This window comes from Diadema setosum, chromosome 8 (genome assembly GCF_964275005.1).
Source record: "Diadema setosum chromosome 8, eeDiaSeto1, whole genome shotgun sequence".
In the NCBI taxonomy this organism is placed as follows: Eukaryota; Metazoa; Echinodermata; class Echinoidea; order Diadematoida; family Diadematidae; genus Diadema; species Diadema setosum.
The window spans coordinates 34,559,540-34,586,269 of NC_092692.1; the positions used below are offsets into that span (position 1 = coordinate 34,559,540).

Genomic DNA, 26,730 nt, shown 5'->3' on the forward strand with positions numbered 1-26,730 from the left:
TGTTTACACTCGTCGCGAACTTTTTGAACAGAATCCACCAAGGACTGCTTTAGTTCTTCAACATTCCGTAGACTAAATAATCTGCCTACGTAAAAGTAGTCAACACTTGGGTGACACAATCACTATCAGTATCATCTGAAGTCTACAAACTTACGACCGGGTTAAATCAGGAATGCAGTCGCCTGAGAAGAGGGCAAAATTGTGTACAGACGGTGAGTCAAACGTTATAGTTCATTCATTGAATTCGTTGTGTCACGCACGGCCATCGCACTACCGCCAGCATGCGGCAGACCTTGGCATTGGTAAATGTGCATCTACGATCTAATCACTCTTTCATTGTTTAGGTAACCTCAAATGGGTGTGTAGCACCACATATCGTTAAGTAACAAGCTGTTGTTTCTCTTAAGCTGCAAGCCTGCAAGTTAGTGTATAGTGAGCTCACTGCACTGTTTTACCGTGGAAACCACCTTCGAGCTTCGCTTCCTGTGGAGTGTCAACCAGCTGCAACAACGCAACGCGGGCAGTGCAGTGGGGAGCGAGTGCAGGTATTCGTGGCACAAACAACTCCCCTGACTTCTGAGTCCTTACTGAGTTTCACGTGAGTCTCAACTGGTGACTGTCTAGGCCGTACTGCTCCTGGTGTCAGGATTCAGGTTTATAACATTTTTTGGTGAGACAATAAGAAACCTCTTACGAAATATAGGATGAAGGAGCATAGGCTCATAGCTGTAATGAGTTAGGGCTTAGGCCCCTAAATCACTTTCTGCCTACAATTACAATTTTGTAGTATCAAGAAGGATTCAACATTTATTTGATGAAAATTAGCCTTGGAAATGGCTGAGATATCCAAAAAAGCAATCCTTTATTAGTAAGTTTTATTAACGTTAGGATATCTTTGTTTTACCTTGTTTTCAGATATCTCTTTCATTTCAAAACTGATTTTTATCGAATAAACTTTGATTCCCCGTCTTTAACCTGTTAAAGGAAAAATGAGCAAGTCCCTAATTTCTCAGACATCTAACGTTAATGTTAAATTTACTGTTATAACGTTAGACTCTAGGTAGATAACGTTTACAATACTTACATAATATTGTATGATAACATACATGTCTAAAATGTTAAGACTCAAGAGGGTTCTAGACTCTTTGCTAACGTTAGACTGTTTAAGTGGATATTTTCGTGGGACCAATTTTTCACGCTCGGGCGGGGGAGAAGAGTTTTGCATGTTTTTAATTCAGCAGAATCATATCAAGACATCTAGTACCGGAACTTTGTTACCTTTTATTTTTGCGCTACTTTCTGGTGCCGCGAAATGACCAAAATTCAAACATTGTGAAAAATTGCACTCTTCTTAATACAGACATGTTGTGTACGAACTGAATGACTGCATTCCTTTGTGAGGGGTCTCCAAAGATGATAAACATATTTTCTGTTCTTTTTACAGTGCTGTACATACAGGATCAAGATGTATGTAGTATAAACTAGTGTTCAGGTACTGGTATTCAACGTTCACTGCTTCCACATGGGTGTTGATAGATCTAGTATCTCTACAGGTTAGAATTAGAAAGGTTCTAGACATGAAGCAAAAGAGATTGAGAAAAGTGTGATGTCATAGCCACTCATCGCCATGAAAACTGGTTCTGAACAACCTCACCTGGCCTGGCCTGGCCTGAATATCTGTGAACTAGTGTGAACACCATTGCTGCTTAGTGCTATTGATCTACCATGCTCACACCTGGCTCCAACCAAAGCGATTTAGGCGTTCTATTAGTACCGTATACAAAAGACTTTGACATCATCACTGTGCTACTCTATGGCAGTGATTTTAATACATTTTGTGAATTCTGCTGTCAGCCAGTTGTATGCAATGTACATGTACAAATGAAAAAAAAAAAAAAAAAAGAGTATAGCTCACCCACTTGCGCCAGTGGATACGATGGGTATTAAGGTTGCCATACACGTACTTTACACTTTCAATTTACTTGCCCAGTGTCAGTCAATGAGCTTCCCTAGCCTTGGAAACTGGGCATGTGGGTTTTGTACCCATTTCTATGTATGAGCTGCTCAGTGAATCAAGAATTGACAGTGTTTAAATATATGACAGTTATCAAGCTATCAGCCTTGATACAAACAGTTTTATCACAGTCCTGTATTATTCTATTGGGTGCAGACACGATAAGCTGTGGAAGATTGTTCCTTGGCCTTTCCACTCTGTTTAAACAGAAGTGGCATGCAAGCTTGGTTACATGTTCAAATAGCATCCACCGAACAGCTATCGGTATTCAGAATGTCTGTTGATGTACATGTACTTGTAAGGGGGAGAGAGAAGAAAAAAAAAAGTGACTTAGTTGGATGATGATGCCCATTTCAAAACTTAAAATATCAACAAGGTCAGGTTTGTTCCTGCTCTCCTGATAAAAAAAAAAAAATATATATATATATTTTCGTGTATCTATATAACAAGACTTAAACATCTTGTGAGTCTTGGTATCACCTTCACTAATGCTAAAGGGAAAGGGCTTCACACTTTCAACGGCAGGTGTCCATTATATACACGTACAGTACACTGCATGTATTGCTTGCCTGAGCATGAGTTTTAGCTTCCCCTTGGCAAGACGTGAGTATGTAGCATCTTCCAGTGTGAATGTTTCATCTGTAATGAATTGGACTAAATCACTAATGATACAAAAAAGGTTACATTACATTGGACTTTTGTTTTATTCCACTGGCAAAATATCAAACTACAAAGAATTTTCAGGCATTGAAGTGGCTTATTTGCATTACATTATGAAAAATTCATGTAATAGAACTGCTTTAAGCAGCGAGAACACATCTTGTCAGGCCATTTTTTTTTTTTTAGTAGACAGTACAGTTAAAATCCATGGATGGATAGGTGCTGGTAATGCTGCGAAGAATGAGATTGTAGAATACAAAACAAATTAATGTACATACAATGTACAATAAATGTACATGTACATTGTAGTGAGGTAAGGTAGCAAAAATATTGTCCTACAGTTCAGTTGCCTGTCTAGAATGAAGCAGTTTTACTTCTTCAATTCTCATGCAGTGCATAGTGGATAGGTCATCACTCTGAGGGATAGTACACATAGGAATACAAATGGCCTACTCATGGTACAATATTTGAAGAAGAAACACTTAAACCCCCAAGTTCACAATTGGATGGGATGAAGCAAGGATCTACAAAGAGTACAAAACCCACTGACTTACATTGTACATCAGGGCTGCTAACACTGGAAACTAGTTGAGAGTGAGACTCCCATATAGGCCAATGCTATAATTTAGGAGTCAAAATGAGTGAGATCAATAGAAATGCATGCAAATGAAATACAGTTTTAGTAGCAGAAAGGACCAAAATGCGCGAGTCTCACGCTTAATGCGTGAGAGTTGGCAGCCCTGTTGTACATGCTTGACAAGGGCAACTATTTGTGTATTAAGATCACTATTGGGCACTTGCCTCTTGGCTGTTTGGTCCTTGCTATAACATACATGTTACAGTATACAGTTGGGGGAATATCTTTTGTAATGCCCTGTGAGGCACACATTGGAAGTGCATTCCTTAGCCCTATACAATTTATTCTTGTTACAAAACATGTTTTCAAATTTATCTTATCAGGTCAGGAACTTTCATCCTACCCCCCCCCCCCCCCCCCCCTGCCCCAATGATATTCAACTTTGACTTGAACACCACAAACTACCCACTTTTCAACTGATGTCTGAAATCAGTGACCAAAGTTTTGCAATAAAAGTTGAAATACTCTGTTGAATTGTCTTTTCAGGATTTCATCATTGATTTCATAAGTGTTTGCCAAGCCTGATAGTCACTATTGATAGAACCCATTTCAGCTCTCTTTAGAGTGTGTGTGAGCTTGAGTGGGACACACACTTAGACCCCGTTTACAGTGCGAGGCTCGGCCGCGGCTCTGCCCAGCCCCGCTTCAGTGTAAACGCGCAAAATGCCTAATGTGGGGCCAAAATTGGCCTCGCATTTGGCCTCACTCTGGAGGTGGTCCCGGCCGCGGCCGAGCCCGGCCTTTTCTCAGTGTAACCGCAAACTGGGCCAAATGCGCGGCCAATTTTAGTCTGGCTTCCAAACCCTCTGCCTGTACTATTTCGCTATTTAGGATATTAACCTCCTCAATGTTGAAAGCTAGTATAGTTTAAGGTGGTTTTGTCCTGCAAAGGATTTTTCCTTCGGCAAAGGCCTTTGCCCGAACGCCGACTTCGTCGCCACGGAATCCAGTTGGCAAAGGGTCTGAAAACCAGACTATACCAAATTGCGTTTGTTTACAAGCAGAGCGCCACTACAACAAAATTTGAAAGGTTTGAATTAAAAGCGCGGCCGAGCCCGGCAGCGTAAACGGACAAAATTGCAGGGCTCGGCCTCGCAATTGAGGTTGGGCTCGGCCCAGCCCCGCACTGTAAACTGGGTCTATCAAATCAACTTCTTGGCTTCACCACAATTTGTATAGTAGGCCAGTTTTCTAATGTTTTCGAATTTACGAATATTTTATGTTCACCTGTTCCATACGGGAACCTGGTGGACTGTGTATTAAGTCTATGGGGATTTCAGAATTCAGTATGGAACAGGTTCAGTAGCAAACTAGTCCTTACAGTACATGCCATCATGGAAACTTTGTGGTTGTCAGCTAAAAGCCTTTGTCTCAAGGGTATGCATAAAATTTGAATGTGTTAGTAAAATGATCTATTATGTTGACATCAATGATGTTCCAAAATACATTTCTAACATACTTTAATACAAGTGTATCATGGGATATTTCTCTTCACAGACCAGGGTGAAGTTATCAAGATGGCAAGTGACAGCGATGCCAGCGCGCCGGTCGTTGCCAACGGTCACGGCGACGGGCAAAGGTGGTTCGGAGACGAGCCCTTGGAGAGCAACGACCCTGAGATGTACAACATCATCATCAAGGAGAAGGAGCGGCAGCGGAAGGGACTGGAGCTGATCGCTTCGGAGAACTTCCCCAGCCGGGCCGTGCTGGAGGCCCTGGGCTCATGTCTGCAGAACAAATATTGCGAGGGTTACCCCGGCAACAGGTCGGTATTGTCCAGTCCAGCTGACCAATCACTAGCTTTCTTGTCTTCATACCTACAAATGTATTCTTTCAATTTTAATTCGTTTTAAATTTCTACAATCAGAAGTAAGCCGTCAGCATTTATTCCAATGGAACCAAATTCCCCCCCCCCCCCCAATTTGTCTCTTTGTTTTCATTGATAATGTCTGGATATTTCTGTAATCTTGTCATTCGTATGAAGAGGGACTGTCAGACCCAGAGCAATTTGTACAGGTGGTGTCATCATTACTTGAAGCCTGACCTCACTAGTAGGACATCTATATTTTCAAGGGGTATGCTCAGCAGGTGCAATATCACTTTGAGGCTGACACTACTTGAAGTCAATGAACTCTGGATCACACAATTTCAAGGTACCATTCAGAAGTGAATGACAATTCGTGATACAGACCTCAGTATGGCAGTATGTTTGCATAGGCTCAGATAACATGGACTTACAGCTGAAGTTATCAGTTGCTTTCAAACCAATGCATGACCCCTTCAAGGCAGTAAGCTTAAAATCTTCTTTTGTCTTCAAATCCCTGTGACTTAATTGTTTGCATTCCCCAGAAGGTAGTCACCCTTCATTTCTAATTGGGTCCTGTGTATTTCAACTTGTATAAGATATGAAGGTACAAACTGGGTGAAAACAATTGCAATTTATGGAATTCTAGCTCCAAATGTAATGCTTCACATTATTTAGAAAAGAAAAGAAAAAGTCAATTTCAGAGAAAAAATAGGTCCTCTAAAATGTTAGAATCATTTCTTGCCAATTTAAGGATATGTAATAAATTTAGCAGTTAAGTGGCCACTGCAACCCATAAAAGAAAGATATTTCTCTACTCAATCTTATGATACACTATTAAACAATAGATTATTTATGATTGATATGATGTGATATATACAACTTCCAATCACAGAAATTTGAATTTGGAGAGATGTGATTGGTTAAAAAATGAACAATTTCTGAACCACTTCTGTCAAAGCAGTGTTATGAACTAGAGGAAACCTCACCTTTGCAACAAGATTTTTAGATGTATAGCAACATGCCTCGGGGAAAACTTACAGCCATTGCTTCACTGCACATGGAGATTCATAAGCAATTATGCAGAAGAAACATGTAGTACCGGTAACCACGTTTGGCAGTTCAAAAAAACGTATACAAAGTTGTTACCATCAATGAGAGCCTCTTCACCCCAAGCCCCCCCCCCCCCAAAAAAAAAAGAAAGAAAGAAAGGAGAGAAAGAATGAACAGGAGAAAGAAGGTCGACTACACATTGTGCATATTTACTCATGTGATAAAGCATGAAGTTTACCCGTGCTCTACTTCTGCACACATGTTGTTCGAGGAGCAGGAAGATCACTCAATGGCACAGTGTACTGTTCACCTTCCAAGTAACCTTGCCGAAATAGGGTCTTGGGGGACGACAGGATACTTAAACTTGGAATGGCACTGAACAGATCTGATCACGCATACTGCAGTGTTCTTCAGCTGTCCTTGTGTAGGATGTCATTGTCATAGGGTCTTTAATTGATTGTGCTGGAAGACTTTTACTGGCAGTATGGCATGCACTGCATGAAAGCAATAACTTGAAACATTTCATATTCACAGTATGTAATACTGCTGTACATACTTTAAAAAAGAAGAAGAAGAAGAAATGAAATGTTTTTGCAGGTTCTGAATTGATGATGACCCATGTACATGTACAGTGTATGGTATACAAATGATTTATCAAAACTATTTGACATCTAAGATAAGTTAAGGCTACTAACTTGAGAAGACCCGTAGATCTCTGATTCTAGTGCCTTGAAACTTAAGCTAGATTTGTTGTTGCTGCTGTTGGAAGCACACAGGCTTATACACATGTACACCTGTAGAGCAAGTTGTTACCTAAATATGGTATACATGTAGGTATGAAATACTGATGAATGAGTGAAGTTTCATCATTGTACTTGTTTTTTTTTTTCCTTTTCCTTCCTCTAAATCTTTTTTTTTTTGTGTGTGTGTGTGTGTGTGTGAAATATTATGTTGCTTACAATCAACCCCAAATGACTTCAGTTGTATGTGTGCTATGGTTGAGCAAAATAAATCACTATACATTTTATGTGGAAACAGTTCACATTCAGGTTACAAACTCAAAACGTACACACTGAACCTGAAACCTTACGAAACTCTGAACTATTTTTTGCCCTTCTATGTATCATGTCAGGTACTATGGTGGAACCCAGTTCTACGATGAACTGGAGCTGCTCACCCAAAAGAGGGCGTTAGAAGCCTACCACCTCACCGCCGAGGAGTGGGGTGTCAACGTCCAGCCGTACTCGGGCTCCCCGGCCAACTTTGCAGTCTACACTGCTGTAATCGGTCCTCACGGTCGCATCATGGGACTTGACCTCCCCGATGGTGGTCACCTGACCCACGGCTTCATGACCAGCAAGAAGAAGATCTCGGCCACGTCGGTCTTCTTTGAGTCGATGCCCTACAGAGTGAATCCAGCCACCGGGATCATCGACTACGATGGCCTAGCAGCCAACGCCAAATTGTTCCGTCCACAGATGATTATTGCCGGTCAGTATTCTTTATAGAACAGGTGGAGATAATTGTCCAATCTCATTAGTAGTGAGCAGTGCATTGATTTTTACTGGCTGCACAATCAATGTGATATGTGACCCTGCAGCACAAAACCAACAAAAAGTCACCGGACATGGATTTTTAGGTAAGGGCAGATTCTAAAAAAGCAGATTCTAAGCTTTAAAATGATGTATAACTCAATGCAAATGGACTCTCCTAATTTGTCTAAGTGTTGGAAAGAAAGCACACATTATGGAAAAGAGTGAACTGAGAAAAGAGGCTCTGAAGTACAGTGTCTATTCAAGCACTTAACTCTTTATGTGCCACGTTCGCACGTCCGACTCAGTCGACGGCGTGCCAACTTCGCATATTCTGCTCAACACACAGAGCCGCCAAAACCGATCGATAAATTGCTAATCCCGTGGAACAATGAAACTGTTTCTCGCGCTTTTGTTCCTCTTACATACAGCTTGCATTCTATGTGGTGATTGACTATCAAGCGGTGTTCCCGACTAGATTTGTGTGTACATTGTAAGTTTCTGTCACGGTTTTATTGCAAAAGTCATGCCTTTAAAGTAGTGTAGCAACTGGTCATTTAAAAGACAAATTGAAAATAAATTTGTCGTTCAATTTATATCGAAGAAAAATTTGGCATTCCTCTTCAACTTTGCTTACTATTATGTAAACCCTAACAGAAATTTGTGGAAGTTATACAAATTGGAAAAGCAGAATTCATTCCCAAAGCATGACTACCTTCATGTCTCGGAATAACGTGGCACACAGGGGGTTTCCACCATGGCACATAAAGAGTTCATCTTTACGAAACTGTGCTAGCTACAGGATGAATGAGACAAAAATGGGATGTAAGCCACCGTAGCAACAACAATGAAAGGATTATCAGATTAAGCTAAATTTGAGCATCCTTAACCCTAAAAAGACTGGGGGGGGGGGGCCTAAAAGGCCCCCCCCCTCGACATTTCGCGCGATTACTCTGCAACACGCAATGCTCTCGCCGCGATGCTTTATGACTTTTTTCTTTCAAGTTTCCCGCACATTTTGACACCAAATTTGTGACGCCCGGGGGTACGGTTCAGAAGTTACGTAACATTTTGTACATGCATGTGAGGCCGAAAATGGCTCAAAAATGTGATTTTGTGTACAAAGTCAATGCAAATTGATTTTTTTCACATAATTCATATAAATATGCTTATTTTTACTCTCAATGGCTAAAATTAATTTGTTTTAGGAGTATTATGCTTCAAAAAGTGTCTGCCACAAAGTTAGTTAAAAAAAACAACAGAAACAAAGGGTTGAAAAAACAAAGAAATACATAAGAAATTCATGAAACAATAAAATAAATAAGAAATTAATTTTGATACCGAATTTTTTTTTAAGTGCATTTGCTAAGAATGCCACAAAGAGTAATTAGACCAAAAATGAGCACTTTTGGAGCTTTATTTACTGATTTAGATCAAAGAGTCTGATTTCTCGCATAAATTAGCATAATTAATCAAAATAAAATAAAAGAAGACTATTTTGGAAAATTTAAATATACGATCTTGTAGATTACATCGCACACTACCATTGTGCAAATTTTCGCGGCGATCGCGCAATCCACAGCCGAGATCTTAAGGGGGGGGGGCCCTTTAGGCCCCCCCCCCAGTCTTTCGAGCTACCAAAATAGCCCAGTCTTTTTAGGGTTAACAGGCCTCAAATTACCCGGGCGGCAAAAGGCAATTTGCCGCAATGCCCTATCTACTTGCCGCAATGCCTCTCTCAAAATTACCATGCTTACTGCAACTTTACCTTGCTGCCCTTAACAAATTTTGAGAGAGAGTGTCCCTAAAACCAAAAATTGCCTGTCCCTAAAACTGGCGAAATTCGAGGCCTGCCTTAACTAACACATCCTGTCCATGATTAATGCCAACTTTTAAAGCAGTAGTGTTATCCTTTCAAAAGTTATTAGAAAGTAAAAAGTGTGCAAAGGATTTTCAAGAAATGGAGTGTGCAAAGGATTTTCAAGAAATGGAAACGGGCTTTCAAGACATGTGATACCTGGTCTCTCTACTCTGCAAACAAAGAGTTGTAGAAAACACACTTTCTCAGTTATTTTATGAGTCAAAACTTACAGGCCATAGGAATAATGTAGGAGAAGAATTATAGCTCTTTCAGAAAATATGAAAAGCTGAAGATTGACTTGGTTGACCTGTTTCACCTTTTTGAGTCCTCACATGAAGTCAAGGGGTGTGACTTTTGTTGGTGTTGTGATGCACGGTGACACACACTTACAGCGATCACTGATGATAGCCAGTTTAAACATGCAATCGCGCACATTAGGAAGAGTTTATGTTCATGAATGAAGAGTCAGCACACATAGCTAGCCATGCATCCTGTAAATTTACCATGCTAAAATCATTACGAGAGGCATGATTGAAATGTTGTTGTTTTTTTTTTTTTTGGGGGGGGGGGAGGGGTCAAAAATTTGTGCACCGATTCATAAAACAGATGATGCACATGTCTTTCTGTCTTTCAGCAGGAACAGTGAGCATGCAGTAGTTTTTAAATTTAGTCTAAACCCACTTCTCTGTGCTATATGGGCTTTCTGGATGTCATAAGTTACCTTCTACATGTACATGCAATTTCCTATAAACTTGGACCCTTTGCATCATTTACTGTTTATTCTTTTTTCTGTTGTGTAGTGGGATGGGCTTAGTTGATGTCATCTGCTATGGCTTGTCACTCTGAATGAGTCATGGGTTGGATAGTATCGTCTGTTTTCCAGCTTGTAAGTGTATGTGGGACAGGCCTTCTCCCCTAATTTGCCCCCTCCCCTTTGTATCAAGCTACATGTAAGTGGTGGGATCTACCTGCATACATTAAAGGAAACCTCCGGATGATTTTCAAATTTTTACATTTGAACATATATAAATGAGTTACACTGGGTACAAAGTTTCAGGATTTATAATGATTGGGATGAAAAATAAGAATGTTTTCGAAGTTTATAACAAATTGCAATGAACAAGGATGATGACATGGCAGCCTCACCATAAGAATGCATGAGATGTGGCTCAAGGAAGCAGCACAAAAGAAGAAGGCATGCATAGATTACACACAGGTGAGCTTGCAAGCATGCGGTATTGTAATGGAATGACACTGCTACATTTCTGAGATATGTGAGGCTCCTATGTCATCATCTTTGTTCAGTGTAATTTGTTTAAGGTTTTTGAAAGTACTGTTTCTCTGCTCAAGAACCACAATAAATTCTACAAATCTATACATGGAGCTGTTGATTTATGTACTACATGATGTGAAATTATGAAAATCGTCCGGAATGCCCCTTTAAGCCATGACTCTTACACACGCATGACCTTCATTTTATGTACTACCTATGCAAGGGAGGGATTATATTGGCCCCCTACTCGGGGATGGAATGATATCACTGAATATTACTCTGCTCATTTCACTGGCCGTGAAACTTTATACCTCCTGATTGTAAAAGATAAATGGCTCCAACTATACCAGCTCTCTGCCCTTCTGTTGTGCATGGTGCTGATGAAATGAATGTGTCCTGTGAGCTGCATGTTAGTGAACCAGCGGCCCAAAGTCTACCTTTTAAAGGGACAAACGAGTCTAGTTTCATTGATCATAAGAACTGTGCAGTGCTAAGCTGTACAATGCAGTAATGCAAAGTCATTTCATTGATGATTATTATAAAGTCATGTTTTTCAGCCAGTATACGTGTCCTTCCTTATGCTCGCAATTTGCTCGAAACAATATTATGTATTGAAAACAAACTATAGTACAGTTGAACCTCTCTTATCCGGCCTCCCTTTATCCGGATCTCTCTATTTTTATACGGACGCAATCTCGCCGTGATTTTTTTTAATAATTACGGGAGGAAAGGGGGATTCCCAACTCCTTGACAACTCCTACCCAAACACACATGAATTACATATTACTTGCAACATGATTAACATACATTACATCAAATTTCCTTCCAAATTGCTTACCTCCAGACATTTCAACATCCCCAAACATCCCCAAATGTAACAATGAAAAGGTTGCAGTATACACATTACTACATGTGGTACTTAATGGGCTACATCAGTACATGTGTATGTATATGTACATGTATAAAGCATTGAGTCTCCCGTATCCGGCCAAATCCCTTATCCGGATGAGCCCCGGTCCCGACTTGTCCGGATACGAGAGGTTCAACTGTAATTGTCTTTTTTTCAATGTAGAAGTGGGACAATCTTATGAGATTAAGCCTTTTGTATATGTGCCTGCACACTTACAGCATTCAGTAATCCCTCCAGAATAACTTAATTGTGGAGTTACAGTAGCAAGCCCACTCACATGTATAGAAATGTGCCTCAGTCCTCTTAACAGAAGGTCATACGTGTAATCATGGTGGCACAATAGGGATTGGGAGGATTGTGCAACCTCTGTTCATTGTCAATAGTTCCCCCAACATTCGTGCCAATCGGGGAAGAAAGCACTTAGCCCACCAACCAGCAGGTGAACAAAAGCCAGTAAGCCTGGCTTACTGACTAACTTCATTTCAGTAACCATTTCTCTTCAGCCTGCTTTCTTTTACACTGGAATCCAATAATAGCATCCATGCTCTCACAGAGTTTCATTCTATTATATCGTAGACTTGATGACTGCAATAATCAAACTATAAATTTATTTTTGGAAGATGGAAGTCATATTGCTATAAAGTTTTACCACTTAGGTGCTGTTGTCGGATAGTAGTCATAAAACTAAATGCAAAAGATACTCTGACTGTAAGAGATAAAGAGAGATACTGGTACATTGTATTTACACACAGTAGGATGTTTATTGGCATATTATATGTGTATAAAGATTGGGAAAAGATTTGCCATGCATAGCATGTTTATGGATTCATTTATGCCCAATGCCATGCACCATAGACAAATACTTGTACACTGTGAACACATGTACAATATATTCAGCATATTTAAATATCTACATTGTATATCCCCAACTCCTTTTCTTTTGAGAGCTATGATGTCAGGATGTGTGTGATCAAGTCATATCACCTTAATTATACATGACTTTAGGAGGGGGATCAGTCTGTAACAGGCACAAGATTTGTATTTGTTTCGGTCAATACAAACCCATTGTAATGCTTTGGGTTAGGAAGATATGCTGGAATGCATGTCACAACAGTTTATGAGATTGGTGGACAGAGTAGCAAGACTAGCAAAATCTGGCATTGAAGTAAAGTTTACAATAGAATTCTACAGGAGTGACTTTATGGCATTTAGATTATTCATTATTGTGTAGCAAGTGAAGGACATACATGTAATTCTTCACAAAGTTACAATGATTATTATGTCTTTTGGTACTTGTTGTCACTCACAGTCAGGACACATTATGCCCATGTGTTTGTTTATGTTTGTGTATTTTTGTTTGGATGGGAGGGGGCGTGATGAGTTTTCCCATTAGTGCTAGCTCATACTTGCTGTATGTCTGAGATTTTGTTTGTTTGACCAATTAAAAAAAAAAATAAATCTGTTTTTATGTTAACTCTTAAAAGGCAAACAAGTGGTCAATACCAAAGTTGGGCAGGTTGCTAGAATATGTCACTAATGAAATGCAGTGGCTGCATCTTCCATCACAGTCGGTGCTCACAAGTCGTGTCCTTCACGAAATCTTCGTGACTCTACATGTGTTGCTCAACAAGTTTTAATTATTTGTCCATTGTGAAGCTTTTATGTCATCTTATTTCTCCTAAAAATGTTCATATTTTGAACTCAGAAATGTTGTCCCAGACCCCAGGTCCAAGGAAGTACTTACCATGCTGTATCGCTTGAATTTAAAACTAAGCTATACACTGGCATTGGTCAGATGTGATAATTTTGTGAGATTTCTGTTATACTTGCAGGCACCAGCTGCTACCCAAGGAATCTGGACTACAAGCGCTTCCGAGAGATTGCTGATGAGAATGATGCATTCCTCATGGCAGATATGGCCCACGTAAGCGGTCTTGTGGCCGCGGGAGTTGTGGCCAATCCGTTTGACTACTGTGACATTGTCACCAGTACGACACACAAGACCCTCAGGGGGCCGAGGTCAGGGATCATTTTCTTCCGCAAAGGTAGGTTGTGATGTAATCTTCCCCTCCCCTGTTTGTTATTTCAGGTCATGCAAAGTTTGAAAGCCTTTTTTTTTTTGGGGGGGGGGGGGGTGCATGAATCCTTTTATATTGCATTGTAATGTTGGTGCTATTTGATGTAAACACATCTTACATTTGTGAGTTACAATCAGTCTACTATGTCAGAACAGACTTCACAATAGTGTTTGTACAAACTTCTTCTACTGCGCCTTGAGCACGTTAACTATGTGGAACTGGCGCATTATAAGTACCCTGTATTATTTTTTATTATTATCTATAGTAGATGCTTTTAAAGAAGGAACCCACTCCAAAATTTTAACTTGCCCTAGTAATTCTTTGATCAGTCATTGAAGATGATAAAATGCCAATGCACATTGATAATGCAAGCATTGTGAGGCATACAATATGCAGGGCTGCACACTAACCCATTTTTTCTGCCGGTCCGACATGTCTCTGTCGGACCGGTAGATGCCCCATTTTACCATTTTTTACCGGTCCGAACAGAAAACTTACCGGTCAACAACGGCAACCTAAAAAAAACACATTAAATTACTTGCAAACTTATTTTCTTGTTTGTATGGACGTACCCCCCCCCCCCATGTGTACATTTTACTGATTAATGTCTTTTTAAACTTGAATTATTTATTGCACAAGAAATTAACAAAATGAGAAAAAAAAAATAGAATGTTTGTTCGTGAATTACAGTGTAAAATGATAATGAAAAAAAAAAATCAGATTGTATCATGTGTTTGTGACTTTTTCTAAACATCGGCGCACGAACTTGCTGCATAACCGTGATTTAATGAATTATTTTAGCTGTGATATTTTCTGATGCACGAGCTACAAGGGGTTCTTTATTTTTCTTTCGACACTCTCTTCGCATTTGTGCATGCGTTCTGAAAGGTACACGACATGCAGGGCCGAATTCGCAATCCTCTTTGCGCCCATTTCTACCTCAAATATCAGCGGGATTGTGACGATTTCATGAATTACTTCGGCTGTAACATTTTATGATGCACGCGCCAAAAGGGGTGAAAATGTGTCCTTTATTTTTTTGCCGATATAAACTCTTCGAATTTCGTAAGTGCGTTCTTAAAAGATGTACCACACGGCCGAATTCATGATACTTTTTGCGCCTATTTTTACCTCAAATATCAGCGGGATTGTGACGATTTCATGAATTACTTCGGCTGTAATCTTTTATGATTCATGCGCCAAAAGGGGTTGAAAATGTGTCCTTTATTTTTTCCCGATAAACTCTTCGAATTTCGTAAGTGCGTTCTTAAAAGATGTTCCACACCGCCGAATTCATGATACTTTTTGCGCATATATTTCTACCTCAAATATCAGCGGGATTGTGACGATTTCATGAATTACTTCGGCTGTAATCTTTTATGATTCACGCGCCGAAAGGGGTTGAAAATGTGTCCTTTTATTTTTTCCCGATAAACTCTTCGAATTTCGTAAGTGCGTTCTTAAAAGATGTTCCACACCGCCGAATTCATGATACTTTTTGCGCCTATATTTCTACCTCAAATATCAGCGGGATTGTGACGATTTCATGAATTACTTCGGCTGTAATCTTTTATGATTCACGCGCCAAAAGGGGTTGAAAATGTGTCCTTTTATTTTTTCCCGATAAACTCTTCGAATTTCGTAAGTGCGTTCTTAAAAGATGTTCCACACCGCCGAATTCATGATACTTTTTGCGCCTATTTCTACCTCAAACAAATTATCAGCGGAATTGTGGCAATTTCATGAATTACTTCGGGTGTAACTTTTTGTGATCTCATGCACGCACCAGCTAAAATGGTTAAAAATGCGTTCTTTATTTTTCTCCCCACAATCTCTTCGCATTCCGTACATAAAGATATACGACACGGCCGAATTCACGATCCTTTTTGCGCCTATTTCTACCTCAAATATCAGCGGGATTGCGATGATTTCATGAATAACTTCGGCTGTATTCTTTCATGATGAACGCGCCAAAAGGGGTTGAAAATGTGTCCTTTATTTTTTCCCGATAAACTCTTCGAATTTCGTAAGTGCGTTCTTAAAAGATGTATGTGTACCACACAGCCGAATTCATGATACTTTTTGCGCCTATTTCTACCTCAAATATCAGCGGGATTGTGACGATTTCATGAATTATTTCGGCTGTAATCTTTTATGATTCACGCGCCAAAAGGGGTTGAAAATGTGTCCTTTTATCTTCTCCCGATAAACTCTTCGAATTCGTAAGTGCGTTCTTAAAAGATGTTCCACACCGCCGAATTCATGATACTTTTTGCTCCTATTTCTACCTCAAATATCAGCGGAATTGTGACGATTTCATGAATTACTTCGGGTGTAATCTTTTGTGATCCACGCACCAGCTAGAATGGTTGAAAATGCGTTCTTTATTTTTCTCCCCATAATCTCTTCGCGTTTCGTATACATAAAGGTATACGACACGGCCGAATTCACGATCCTTTTTGCGTCTATTTCTACCTCAGATATCAGCGGGATTGCGATGATTTCATGAATTACTTCGGCTGTAATCTTTTATGATGAACGCGCCAATATGGGTTGAAAATGTGTCCTTTATTTTTTTCTCTTCGCATTTCGTAAATGCGTTCTTAAAAGATATACGCCACGACCAAAAATCATAATTCTTTTTGCGCCTATTTTCTCCTCAAACTTCAACGGGATTGCGATGATTTTATGAATTATTATTCGGCTATAATCTTTATGATGCACGCGCCAAAACGGGTTGAAAATGTGTCCTGTATTTTTCTCCCAATAATCTCTTCACATATCGTATACATGCGTTCTTAAAAGGTAGGCCTATACGACACGGCCGAATTCACGGTCCTTTTAGCGCCTATTTCTACATCAAATATCAGCGGGATTGCGATATTTTATTAATTATTTCGGCTGTAATCTTTTGTGATACACGCGACAGAAGGGTTGAAAATAAGTTCTTTATTTTTCTCCCGATAATCTCTTCACATTTGTGAATGCGTTTTCAAAATTATACACTGCACGCAGGGCCGAATTCGAGACTCTTTTGCGCCTATTATTGTTTACTCAAATTTCAACGGGATTGCGATAATTTCATGAATTACTCTTTGGCTGTAATCTATATGATGCAAGCGCCAAAAGGGGTTGAAAATGTGTACATTATTTTATCCCGCTAATCTCCTACCATTTAGTACATGCGTTGTTAAAAGGTATACGACACGGCCGAATTCACGATCCTTTTTGCGTCTATTTCTACCTCAAATATCAGCGGGATTGTGGCGAATTCATGAATTACTTCGGATGTAATCTTTTGTAATGCACGCACCAGAAGGGTAAAAATGTGTCCTTTATTTTTCTCCCGATAATCTCGTTGCATTTGTGCATGCGTTTTTGATAACCGACACGGCATGCAGGACTGGATTCAAGATCTTTTTTGCGCCTATTTATTTCCTCAAATTTCAACGGGTTTGCGTTGATTTCATGAATTGTCATTCGGCTGTAATCTTTTATGATGCACGCACCAAATTAATATGTCCTTATATTTTTTCTCCTCTATAATCTCTTCGCATTTCGTACTTGTATGAGCTTTTGAAAGGTGTACGACGCGGCCGAATTCATGATCCTTTTTGGGACGATTTCTACCTAAAATATGTAAGCGGGACTGCGATGATTTCATGATTTTTTTTTTCTCCCTTGTATTATCTCTTTACATTTTTTAAGGGCCGATTTCGTGATCCTTTTCGCGCTTATCTTCATTATGAGACCACTCTGAACGAATGAAAATATTCATTTACTGTATCGCTGAATACAGTATAGAATATGTTTTTACTTTTTCTAAAAATCGGCACAAGTAAAATAGTTCTAACATGTCAACTGCCACGCAGCTGCGAAGCCGGGATCGGATCGATCTTGCGTTAAAAAAAAAAAAAAAAAAAAAAAAAAAAAAATCATGAGTAAAATGACCCAGAAATGCGTGCGCTTCTATCAATGCTTCTTGTCTGGCATGACCGCCGATCGCAAGCAAACGAACAAACAAAACGGGATCGGGGAAACAATCCATGCATTTCAACAGTTACATTGTACCGTACATCCTTTGCATGTATTGCATAGCATGGCAGTGCGTGAGCAGCGCCAATGCGCAAGCGAGCGCGAATAACTGGTCGACTGCTAGTGCTCAAAACTAATATACAATTGTATGTTTACTTTACAAATTGCACCGGTAGACATATTCGAAAACTTGCGTAAAACGTGTTGAACAATGCGATATCTTGCATTCTGTTTCTCCCTGATCGGGGCTGATCTTTTTCTTTCTACTGACCCCGCCAATGCTTTTTTTTTTTTACTGGTCATGTCGGACCGGTAACTTGTGGATTTCCTGAAAAGTTACCGGTCCGACAGTGACTTTTGCCGGTCTTGACCGTCGGACCGGCGCCAGTGTGCAGCCCTGCAATATGACACGTTTCTGAATAATTTCTCCCTGACAGCATTGCACTTCTATCATTTAAAAGGCAAATCCGAACCTTACATCATTGTGTTTTCTTTAAGCCGTATATCAATTTGCTGTGGTCCAGTCTAAATATTGTTGTAGGCAAATTTGAAGATGTGCTGGTGTGAAATAAGTAAGTCACTTATGTCTTTTGACTCCTATAACCACAGTATTTGAAGGTTGGTATTGTGGACGTGTTCATGACATTGACAATGACTATGCTGTTCATGTTGTTACTGATGTGCTGGTTACTGTAGGTGTGCGCAAGGTCCTGAAGAACGGGACCAAGGTCATGTACGATCTGGAGAAGCCGATCAATGATGCAGTTTTCCCCGGACTTCAGGGAGGCCCTCACATGCATGCTGTTGCTGGTCAGTTCCCTTTGCCTTTAATGCACACTTGTGTCCTTAGGCTCCTCACAACATCGAGATAAATTTTACTTTGTGTTAAGATTGATTTGGAGCAGCAGAGTAAAGTCTAACCATTGTTAAGATTGATTTGGAGCAGCAGAGTAAAGTCTAACCAAAAAGTTAGAGTAACAACATAGAAAAATTGACTAAATGAGCAGTTTTAGAATTGAATTTGAACTCAGTGATGTTTTGATGAATCAGCAATAAAATACAATCACAAGGAAAATATGGATGAGATGATTTTATTGCTGTACTGACATATGCTGAAATTTGATGTTTTGACATTAATTTGAAAAGTTCACCCAAAATGATCATATTATTAAACCGATGTCCTGCCTTTGCAATGATGACTTTGCAAACAGAGAGATTTTTATAGTCACTCAATGATTTGCCTTAGCATGTAATCAGTTTGTGTAATTATATTCTTAATGTACTATGCCAATCTTATTTGATTATCTTGTTGTGTTTTATTGTTCTTGCCTGCCAAAAATATCAAGTCACAACAGAATAGCAAATAGATGGAAACAATGTTAGTCCCATGTGTTGTTAACCTTGATTTTCCCTGTTGCTACATGTAGCTCAAGTCAATTAATTTCCCTTTCTATCTCCTGCGAGTGAAGAGTTTTATAGCAAAAGGTGGTAAGCGCCAGTTATAAACATTTTAAAGTAAGTCCACCATCAGATAAAGTAAAATAAAATCCTTCCAATGATACATCACTTGTTGCATAACAAGGAATATTCTTGAAGTTATGATTAGAAATATTCTATATTTTCTTATGATTTTCCTTGATTTCTAGCAGGTTCAGTCACTGATATCTCAAATTGATGAAATTCTTCATGTACAGGTGTGGGAGTTGCCCTAAGACAGGCTTGCAGACCAGAGTTCAAGCAGTATGCACAGGATGTGATCACCAACTCCAGGGTGATGGGGAATGAACTCATGAAACGAGGATACACGCTGGTATCAGGTTAGTCTGCTGTCAATCATAGCAAGTCGCCAAGACGGTGACCCCTTGGTGCCCAGGTTCTCCTACCTCATTCTAGAAACTTAACTCTTTATGTGTCATGTTCGTACGCCCGACTCAATCGACGGCGTGTCATGTTCGCTTACTCTGCTCAAATGCACAAACCTGGCCAAACCGACCGATAAATCGCCAAACGTCACAGTGCAATGAAAGCGTTTCTCTTGCTTCCATTTCTGTCACATGTAACTTGCATTTTATGTGGTGATTGACCGTCAAGCGATGTTCCTTCTTGGATTTGCGAGTAGATTTTAAGTTTCTGTCACTGTTTTGTGTTAAAAAGTCACACCTCTACAATAATGTAGCTACTGGTCCATTTGAAAGAAACACAATCATAGATTTAAATTGTCATGCAATTTACATCAAAGCAAAGCTTGACATTTTTCATGCAACTTTGCTCACTACATATCCATGATGTATAACAGTTACATTGCTTTGAAAAACAATGTTTTCCCAAAAAATGACTATGCTGCTGTCTCAGAATAATGTGGCACACTGGGGTTTACACCATGGCACATAGAGAGTTGAAAAATGCCAGTAGACAGAGGCTGTGTTTTATGCTGTGTGATAGATACCTCACTCCTTATTTCCATCTCAAAAATTCTAACCATCTCCAGAAAAAATCAACATGGTTTTACAATCTTCTGCCCAACTGATGCTCTTTAACAATGCATCCTTTGGTGTGACTGATGTAGCATATCTCAAGGCCGTGTCACACCTTTTCGGGCAAGCTACGCGGGCTTGTTGCGAGGAGGGATTTTCCAGCACGCAGGATAATTTCCCCGGGTGGACAAGAATGTTTGCGAGTTTCGCACTTGTTTCTTACCTATTAGACGTGTGCTACTTGTGTGTATTCCATGTGACCTGCCTGAGAGCTTTGAAACCGATCTGTTTTCTGTTACAAGCGACTTACAGGTACTGAGAAGTACTTGCGTTGGAGTTGCCTGAGAGGTGCTGCCGGTAAGGGTCTCCTACTGGTGTTCTGCGTGTACACGTACCTCTGCGAGCAAACCCCCACGACTCACTCGGAACAAGTTTTGAGCATGCTCAAGGCCTTGTCATACCGTATCTGGGGGAGTTTTGCGGCTCGACTTGGAGGGAAACAAATTTACTACCCGAAGCTCTCCGGAGTTGGTCCGCACCTGACAGTACCTAGTGCGTATCTCGCCTGTAGTTGCCCGGAGGTGCGCACGCAAGTCCCATTTAACTGCAGCCAAGTTTTGATTGAACATGACCAAAATTTTTTCCGGGTGAGTCGCAGGGATGCCTGGAGAGGTCCACGCAGAACGCCAGTAGGAGGCCCTTAGCGGCAGCACCTCGCAGGCAACTCCCACCCAGGTACTTCGCAGTCCCCGTATGCAGCCAAGAAAATGACATTCTGTGGGACTTCTGCCATTCCTTCAGAGGAATTCCTTCACTGAGTTGTCAGCCCCCACGTGACTGGTACACAGGTCACACAGTATACCCACAAGTAGAATTAAAGTACAGTTAAACTCGCATAAGTCGATCTTCTCGGGACTGAGCAAAACACATCGACTTAGGCGATTTTCGACTTGTGCGTAAGTCGAAAAAAAAATCGACTTACAGTTTCACCACAGGCACATGTATGTTTAATGTACATGTATGTTGTCTACTCTGGAGCCGAGAGCTGGAGCGGTGTGCCGCAGCACGGGTCGCCCAGCAGGGCCGCGGCTAACTTTGCATGGACAGTGCATTAGTATTGGCACAGGTCCGATTACTTTACACCCTTGTTAAACCTTGGGGAAGTGAATATGAACGATATTTGAGCAGTGATTGATTCCAGGTTACCATACTGTGGCTTGAAATGCGTGTAGAGGTGCAATTCTGATTTACCCGTGCCCGTAATTTTCCCCCTACTTTCCGCTTCCAACTCAGCAGCTTCATCCATTATACCACTCCACTGCACAGCGCTGCAAATGCCAAGCTACATGTACACTGCAAGCTCAATACTGTACATGTAAATGAACGCATGTGTGCTGTACGAACGCTGTACGTACGTAGCGCGACAGCTGACAGGGCTGTACCAGCGGGCCTCCAAACACGAAGAGAGTTAAACGATCCCATGCGATCGCTTTGAATTTTGATTTTGGATCATTTTTTTTTGTCACCTCAAACTCATCTGACAAACAAAATAATGATGAGTAATAAATAATGAATAATAAATGACAGTGATTTATTACACAATAAAATCTTATTCGACTTAGGGAGAGTGAATTCAATGGTTTTTCCGTGAAAGTGTTGGAATTTCATCGACTTAGGCGAGTATTCGACTTACAAAATTCGACTTGTGAGTGAATTAATACACGTACGTCAATGGGGAAAAATCGGGACTTTTTAAAATCATCGACTTACGCGATTATTCGACATATGCGACGTCGACTTAGGCGAGTTAACTGTAGAATGCATCCAGCAAGTAAGACACATGCTCTGACTCGCCCAAATCCTTGTCCGCCCTCAGAAATTGTCTGGTATGCTGGAAAATCCCCACACACAACAAGCCCGTGTAGCATGCCGTGAAAGGTGTGACAGGGCCTAAACATGGTTGGGGGTAAAAAGATTTGCGTGCGCACCTCCGGGCGACTGCGGGTGAGATACGCGCTAGGTACTGTCATGTGCGGGTCATCTGCGGGGACCTCCGGGTAGTTAAACTTGTTCTTAACAAGTTGCATGCAAGGCTTGCCCGGAAAGGTGTGACACGGCCTTCAGATAGGTACAGTACATGCTGGAAACTAGTCGCAACTACTGTGCATACATTCATGATGATATGGCTAGTCTGTGCCTAATGTGCATGTGTGCATGTGACTTTTGCTTTTCTATTACTGTTACAGTGGTCCCAATAATTGGAAAGCAATGAGCATTGAACAGACATGTATAATTAACGTAGACCAGCAAAGGGAAATTCCTGGAATTTATCAATTTCGTGATTGATTTTTTTTTTTTTTTTTGAAGCAAGGACCCTTGTGTCAAGAAAAATACAAATGGGCCGTGACGCGAGAAAAGGGCCCTTAGGGCATTAAATACCGAAAATGAGTTTTCACCGCCACGTTGTAGAAGGAACTCTGACGTGCTTAGATATGCAAACCTTTTTCTGAAATTCCAATCCTAAATGACCCCATTACGATATTCAAATCAGCATGTTTTGTCCAAATCTTTTCACTTTTTGATGCGTCTATGCATGTGCGAGCAGTTAGCTAGTTGATCTTTTTTTGCGCATATTGCTTTGTCAAACTTCTGCGCCGTTTTCTGGCGTTTGCGCGCAGCGGCGCTAAGGGCCCTTTTCTCTCGTCACGGCCCAAATGAAATTTTGATGTAACCATTGATGAGTTAGAAGACTCTACAATTTATGATGTCACAAATGGAAAACAATATAAATGAATATGAAGAGAATTCCTCTGCCGTGCTAATTTAAAACTATGTCAAATTTAATGGATAACTGCATGCTGAGAAGAAAGGGCTTGGGAAACTATTCAGCGAAGTGCAAAGGAAATCACCCTGTCTTAGAGGTAGTAGATCCATTCTATCATGAAACTGAAGTTCTTCAGGTTTAATGACAGTTTCAGATTGAGCTATATTTGTGTCAGGAAGCTGGACATCAAGAGTCAAGAAAAACCAGGAAATGGCCTAGTCAAAGGTGCAGGAAATGAGTCTTTTGTTGTATTCCCAACTACATCACCATTAGGTGGAACCGACACACATTTGTTGCTGCTTGACCTTCGACCTCTTGGCCTGGATGGTGCAAGAGGAGAGTTCGTGCTGGAGAGGGTTGGGGTCGTCCTCAACAAGAACACATGTCCAGGCGACAAGAGTGCTCTCAAGCCTGGTGGCTTGAGAATTGGAACGGCTGCCCTGACATCACGCAAATTCAAGGCTGAAGATTTCATGAAAGTGGCTGATTTCATTGACAGAGGTAAGCCAAGCCATTCCATTTAACATGATATCCCCAGGACTGACTGGTCTCCCTGATACATACAGGGACTTCCTAAAAGCTTAAATATCATCTTCATGTTGTGGAAAAAGGAACATAAAAGTTTTCCTGAGTTGGGAATCATTTTTGCTCATTTACGTACATGTAAGAACAAGTATCTCCCTGATTGCTCTTTCGAACCTCCTTGATCTTATTATGGGAATGTAAACAGCTGCTTAATCCCAGTTTTGTTTCAAGTCTAAGATAGAGGTGCAGTCTGCCAGTTTATGAATACATGTTCTACATGAAACCTGTTGATGTTTAGATCTTCCTTTAGTTATAGTGCTCAGTTGCAGTGGAATTGCAAAGAATGTGAGACTGATTGTGTTTGAGTAAAATTTGAATTTAATTTTGCGAAATGTGATTTACTGTCATTTTAGGTCTGCAGTTGACGCTTGAGGCCCACAAGTCCAGCCCAGGTCCCACCCTGAAAGAGTTCAAGGCATTCGTAACAAGTGACCAGGCATTCCGTGACAAGATGGCAGCCCTGGAGAACGAGGTGGAAACCTTTGCTGAATCTTTCCCGCTTCCCGGCCGCGAGATCCTCTGAGCAGATCTTCCCATTCACAAGACCAAAACTATCTGTTCAGTCCCTGATGTGGTTGTTAACCTTTGAAATCTTGAACTGTCTTCTGATAATGAAAGTTGACTTTCCAGACTTGCGACAGGTGGGGTTGTTGGCCTTTCATTTTTTAGGATAATTTTTGTTCGTTATTTCACTTCAAAACCCTGAAGCAAATATGTGGTACGATTCCCACTTTGGACATACATTCCTTGTAAAATCTTGTGTGCTGCCTGCTTGATTTGTATAATGTTTGTGACACATATTGCGGGAGGTATTGAGAATAAGATTTACGTTTGTGGACTAGTTTATTTCATCCCCCACTCCCCTCTGATCTCTTTCTGGTACTGAAATTTTGCAAACAAAACTAGTGACACTGGAAATTTTCGAAATTTAGTGGGATATACTTCTGCAAGAGTTCACACCACAATAGTCAATACATTTAAGAGTAGGAAGTTTTAAGTGGAGTTATTTGAGGCTTGTGACTCTGAAACTTGGGACCACACCACTGTGCTGGTGAACAGCAATAAGATGAAATACCAGCATGAATGATATAATGTTATGTGGTAAAAACAAGTAAAATTTTTCTGTATTTGTTAGCTCAACTTGTAGATGTTGAATAACAAGGTTATTATGATGAGATTTGTCTAATATGAGTGTGTATTTGGCAGATATTGCTTTTAAGCCGTATTCCACAAGTGCCTAGAAATATTTGGTGTGTCACCATGTGCAACTGCATATATTACGTACAGACATACATCGACACAAACTCAGTAAAGGTTTCGATCAGGGATATATTGAAAACATATTCAAATTGGAATTGTGCAAAGTCCAATTTACACACATGCTGGCACTGAAATGCGAAACAGACAGGTGCATGTTCACCCCTTGGGCTTAATGAGGTCACTTGCCGTTATTTTCAACTACTTTGGAAAAAAATGGTGTATGCCCCAAATTTTTGCTTTATTGCCTGGAATGAAACACAGTGATATCCCTGATTTGTGCCGATTGTGAGAACACACTTACTCACATACATACATACACACGTGCCTCTCAGTGTCATGTAGTGAAAACCTCTGCAAAGGAAATGGTATTAACGGTACATTGTGTTGTGTTTGGTGGTTGCCCATTCCAAACTTGTACTTATACTTCAAAAGCGGAGCATTGAAAATGGGGATATTCTTGCACGCAGGTCGTAATGTTGAAGCTTATAAGCTTGATTATGTTTTAGTGTACATACAGACAATAACATTGTCTTCCAAAAAAGTGTGTTTATGTATTTTTCTCCTGTAGAATTCCTAATTTCAATTGTCATATTATGATGAAATTAATTCAAACCCATTCAATTTATAGATGACGTATGACACACCATGCCTATGGAAGAGACAATAATGTAGAGACAACAGCTATGAGTGATTTCATTAGGATATAAAAAATGTATGCACACAGTCATACTGGTATAAAGTCTATACATGTACAGTATAAGGCTGCCATTTTAACTTCATGATAACAAACAATGCTATCTAGGGAAAACAGACTTTTGCAGAAAGTATATAACTCATTGTGCATGTGCAGACAGATTTAGAAGAACAGGAAGGACATTGAGAATTTTTGGAAGATTTCATCAAACATTTAAGATACTTCTTTTGCAAATATAGTAAGATAACAGGCACATGAGAACTTGAAAAGTGCCGGCAGTAACGCAGCCATCTTAAAATATGAACAAAGTTTTTGTCCTCGTGGTAAAGACTGCAAACAATAAGAATCCAGTACATGCTGATGAATACATGTAGAACATACCTAAATCACGTGTACATGTACTAATATTCTGCTGTTTGTGTTCTGTAAGGGGATGTTCTGAGGACTCTCAGAATCACACATGTATGTCATCGTGATGAAACGGATGGATTCTTTTATAAATTCGCACATGATACTCAAGAACAAAACCTCAGCAACTGCCGTGGGAGAAGGGCAAAAATGGTCTTTGATCGCCAACATGGCATTATGAACAGTGTACCAAATTATAGATTACATTCTGAGAAAATTTTCAATTGTGTATTGACAAACTATGTCTTTGTATTCTAAGACGAGAATAAAAGTTGCATAATCTGTTATTACGTCAAAAATGTTCAAATGTTTATCATTATTTTTTTTTTAAAAGGGATGATATAGTTTTGGTTGAGATGGGGCTTCATGTTTCCAACTTTTTTTTTGTGATACATGTATAATGACAAACCTCTATTAGAAACATGAAAGCGCATGCAGTTCTAATAATAGGAATTCAAAGTTTATTCGATGAAAGTAGGGTTTGAAATGGCTGAGATATCCAAAAACAAAGCAATCCTGATATTTGTAAAAGGTGGGACCCACCTTTTGTTAAGATCATTTTGATTTCCTTTTTTTTTTTTTTGGATATCAGTAATTTCATAACTGATTTTCATTAAATGAACTTTTA

The 26,730-nt window shown here is 40.0% G+C and overlaps 1 protein-coding gene across 1 annotated transcript; it reads left to right on the forward strand.

The window, feature by feature from the left end:
• On the forward strand, window positions 1–26,392 carry LOC140232334 (serine hydroxymethyltransferase-like). Its single transcript, XM_072312465.1, has 8 exons — window positions 1–212; window positions 4,809–5,076; window positions 7,301–7,659; window positions 13,577–13,789; window positions 18,554–18,667; window positions 19,552–19,674; window positions 23,429–23,656; window positions 24,094–26,392. The coding sequence occupies exons 1-8, from the start codon at window positions 173–175 to the stop codon at window positions 24,261–24,263; spliced, it is 1,515 nt and encodes a 504-aa protein (XP_072168566.1). The 5' UTR covers window positions 1–172; the 3' UTR covers window positions 24,264–26,392.
• Window positions 26,393–26,730: the final 338 nt, after the last annotated feature.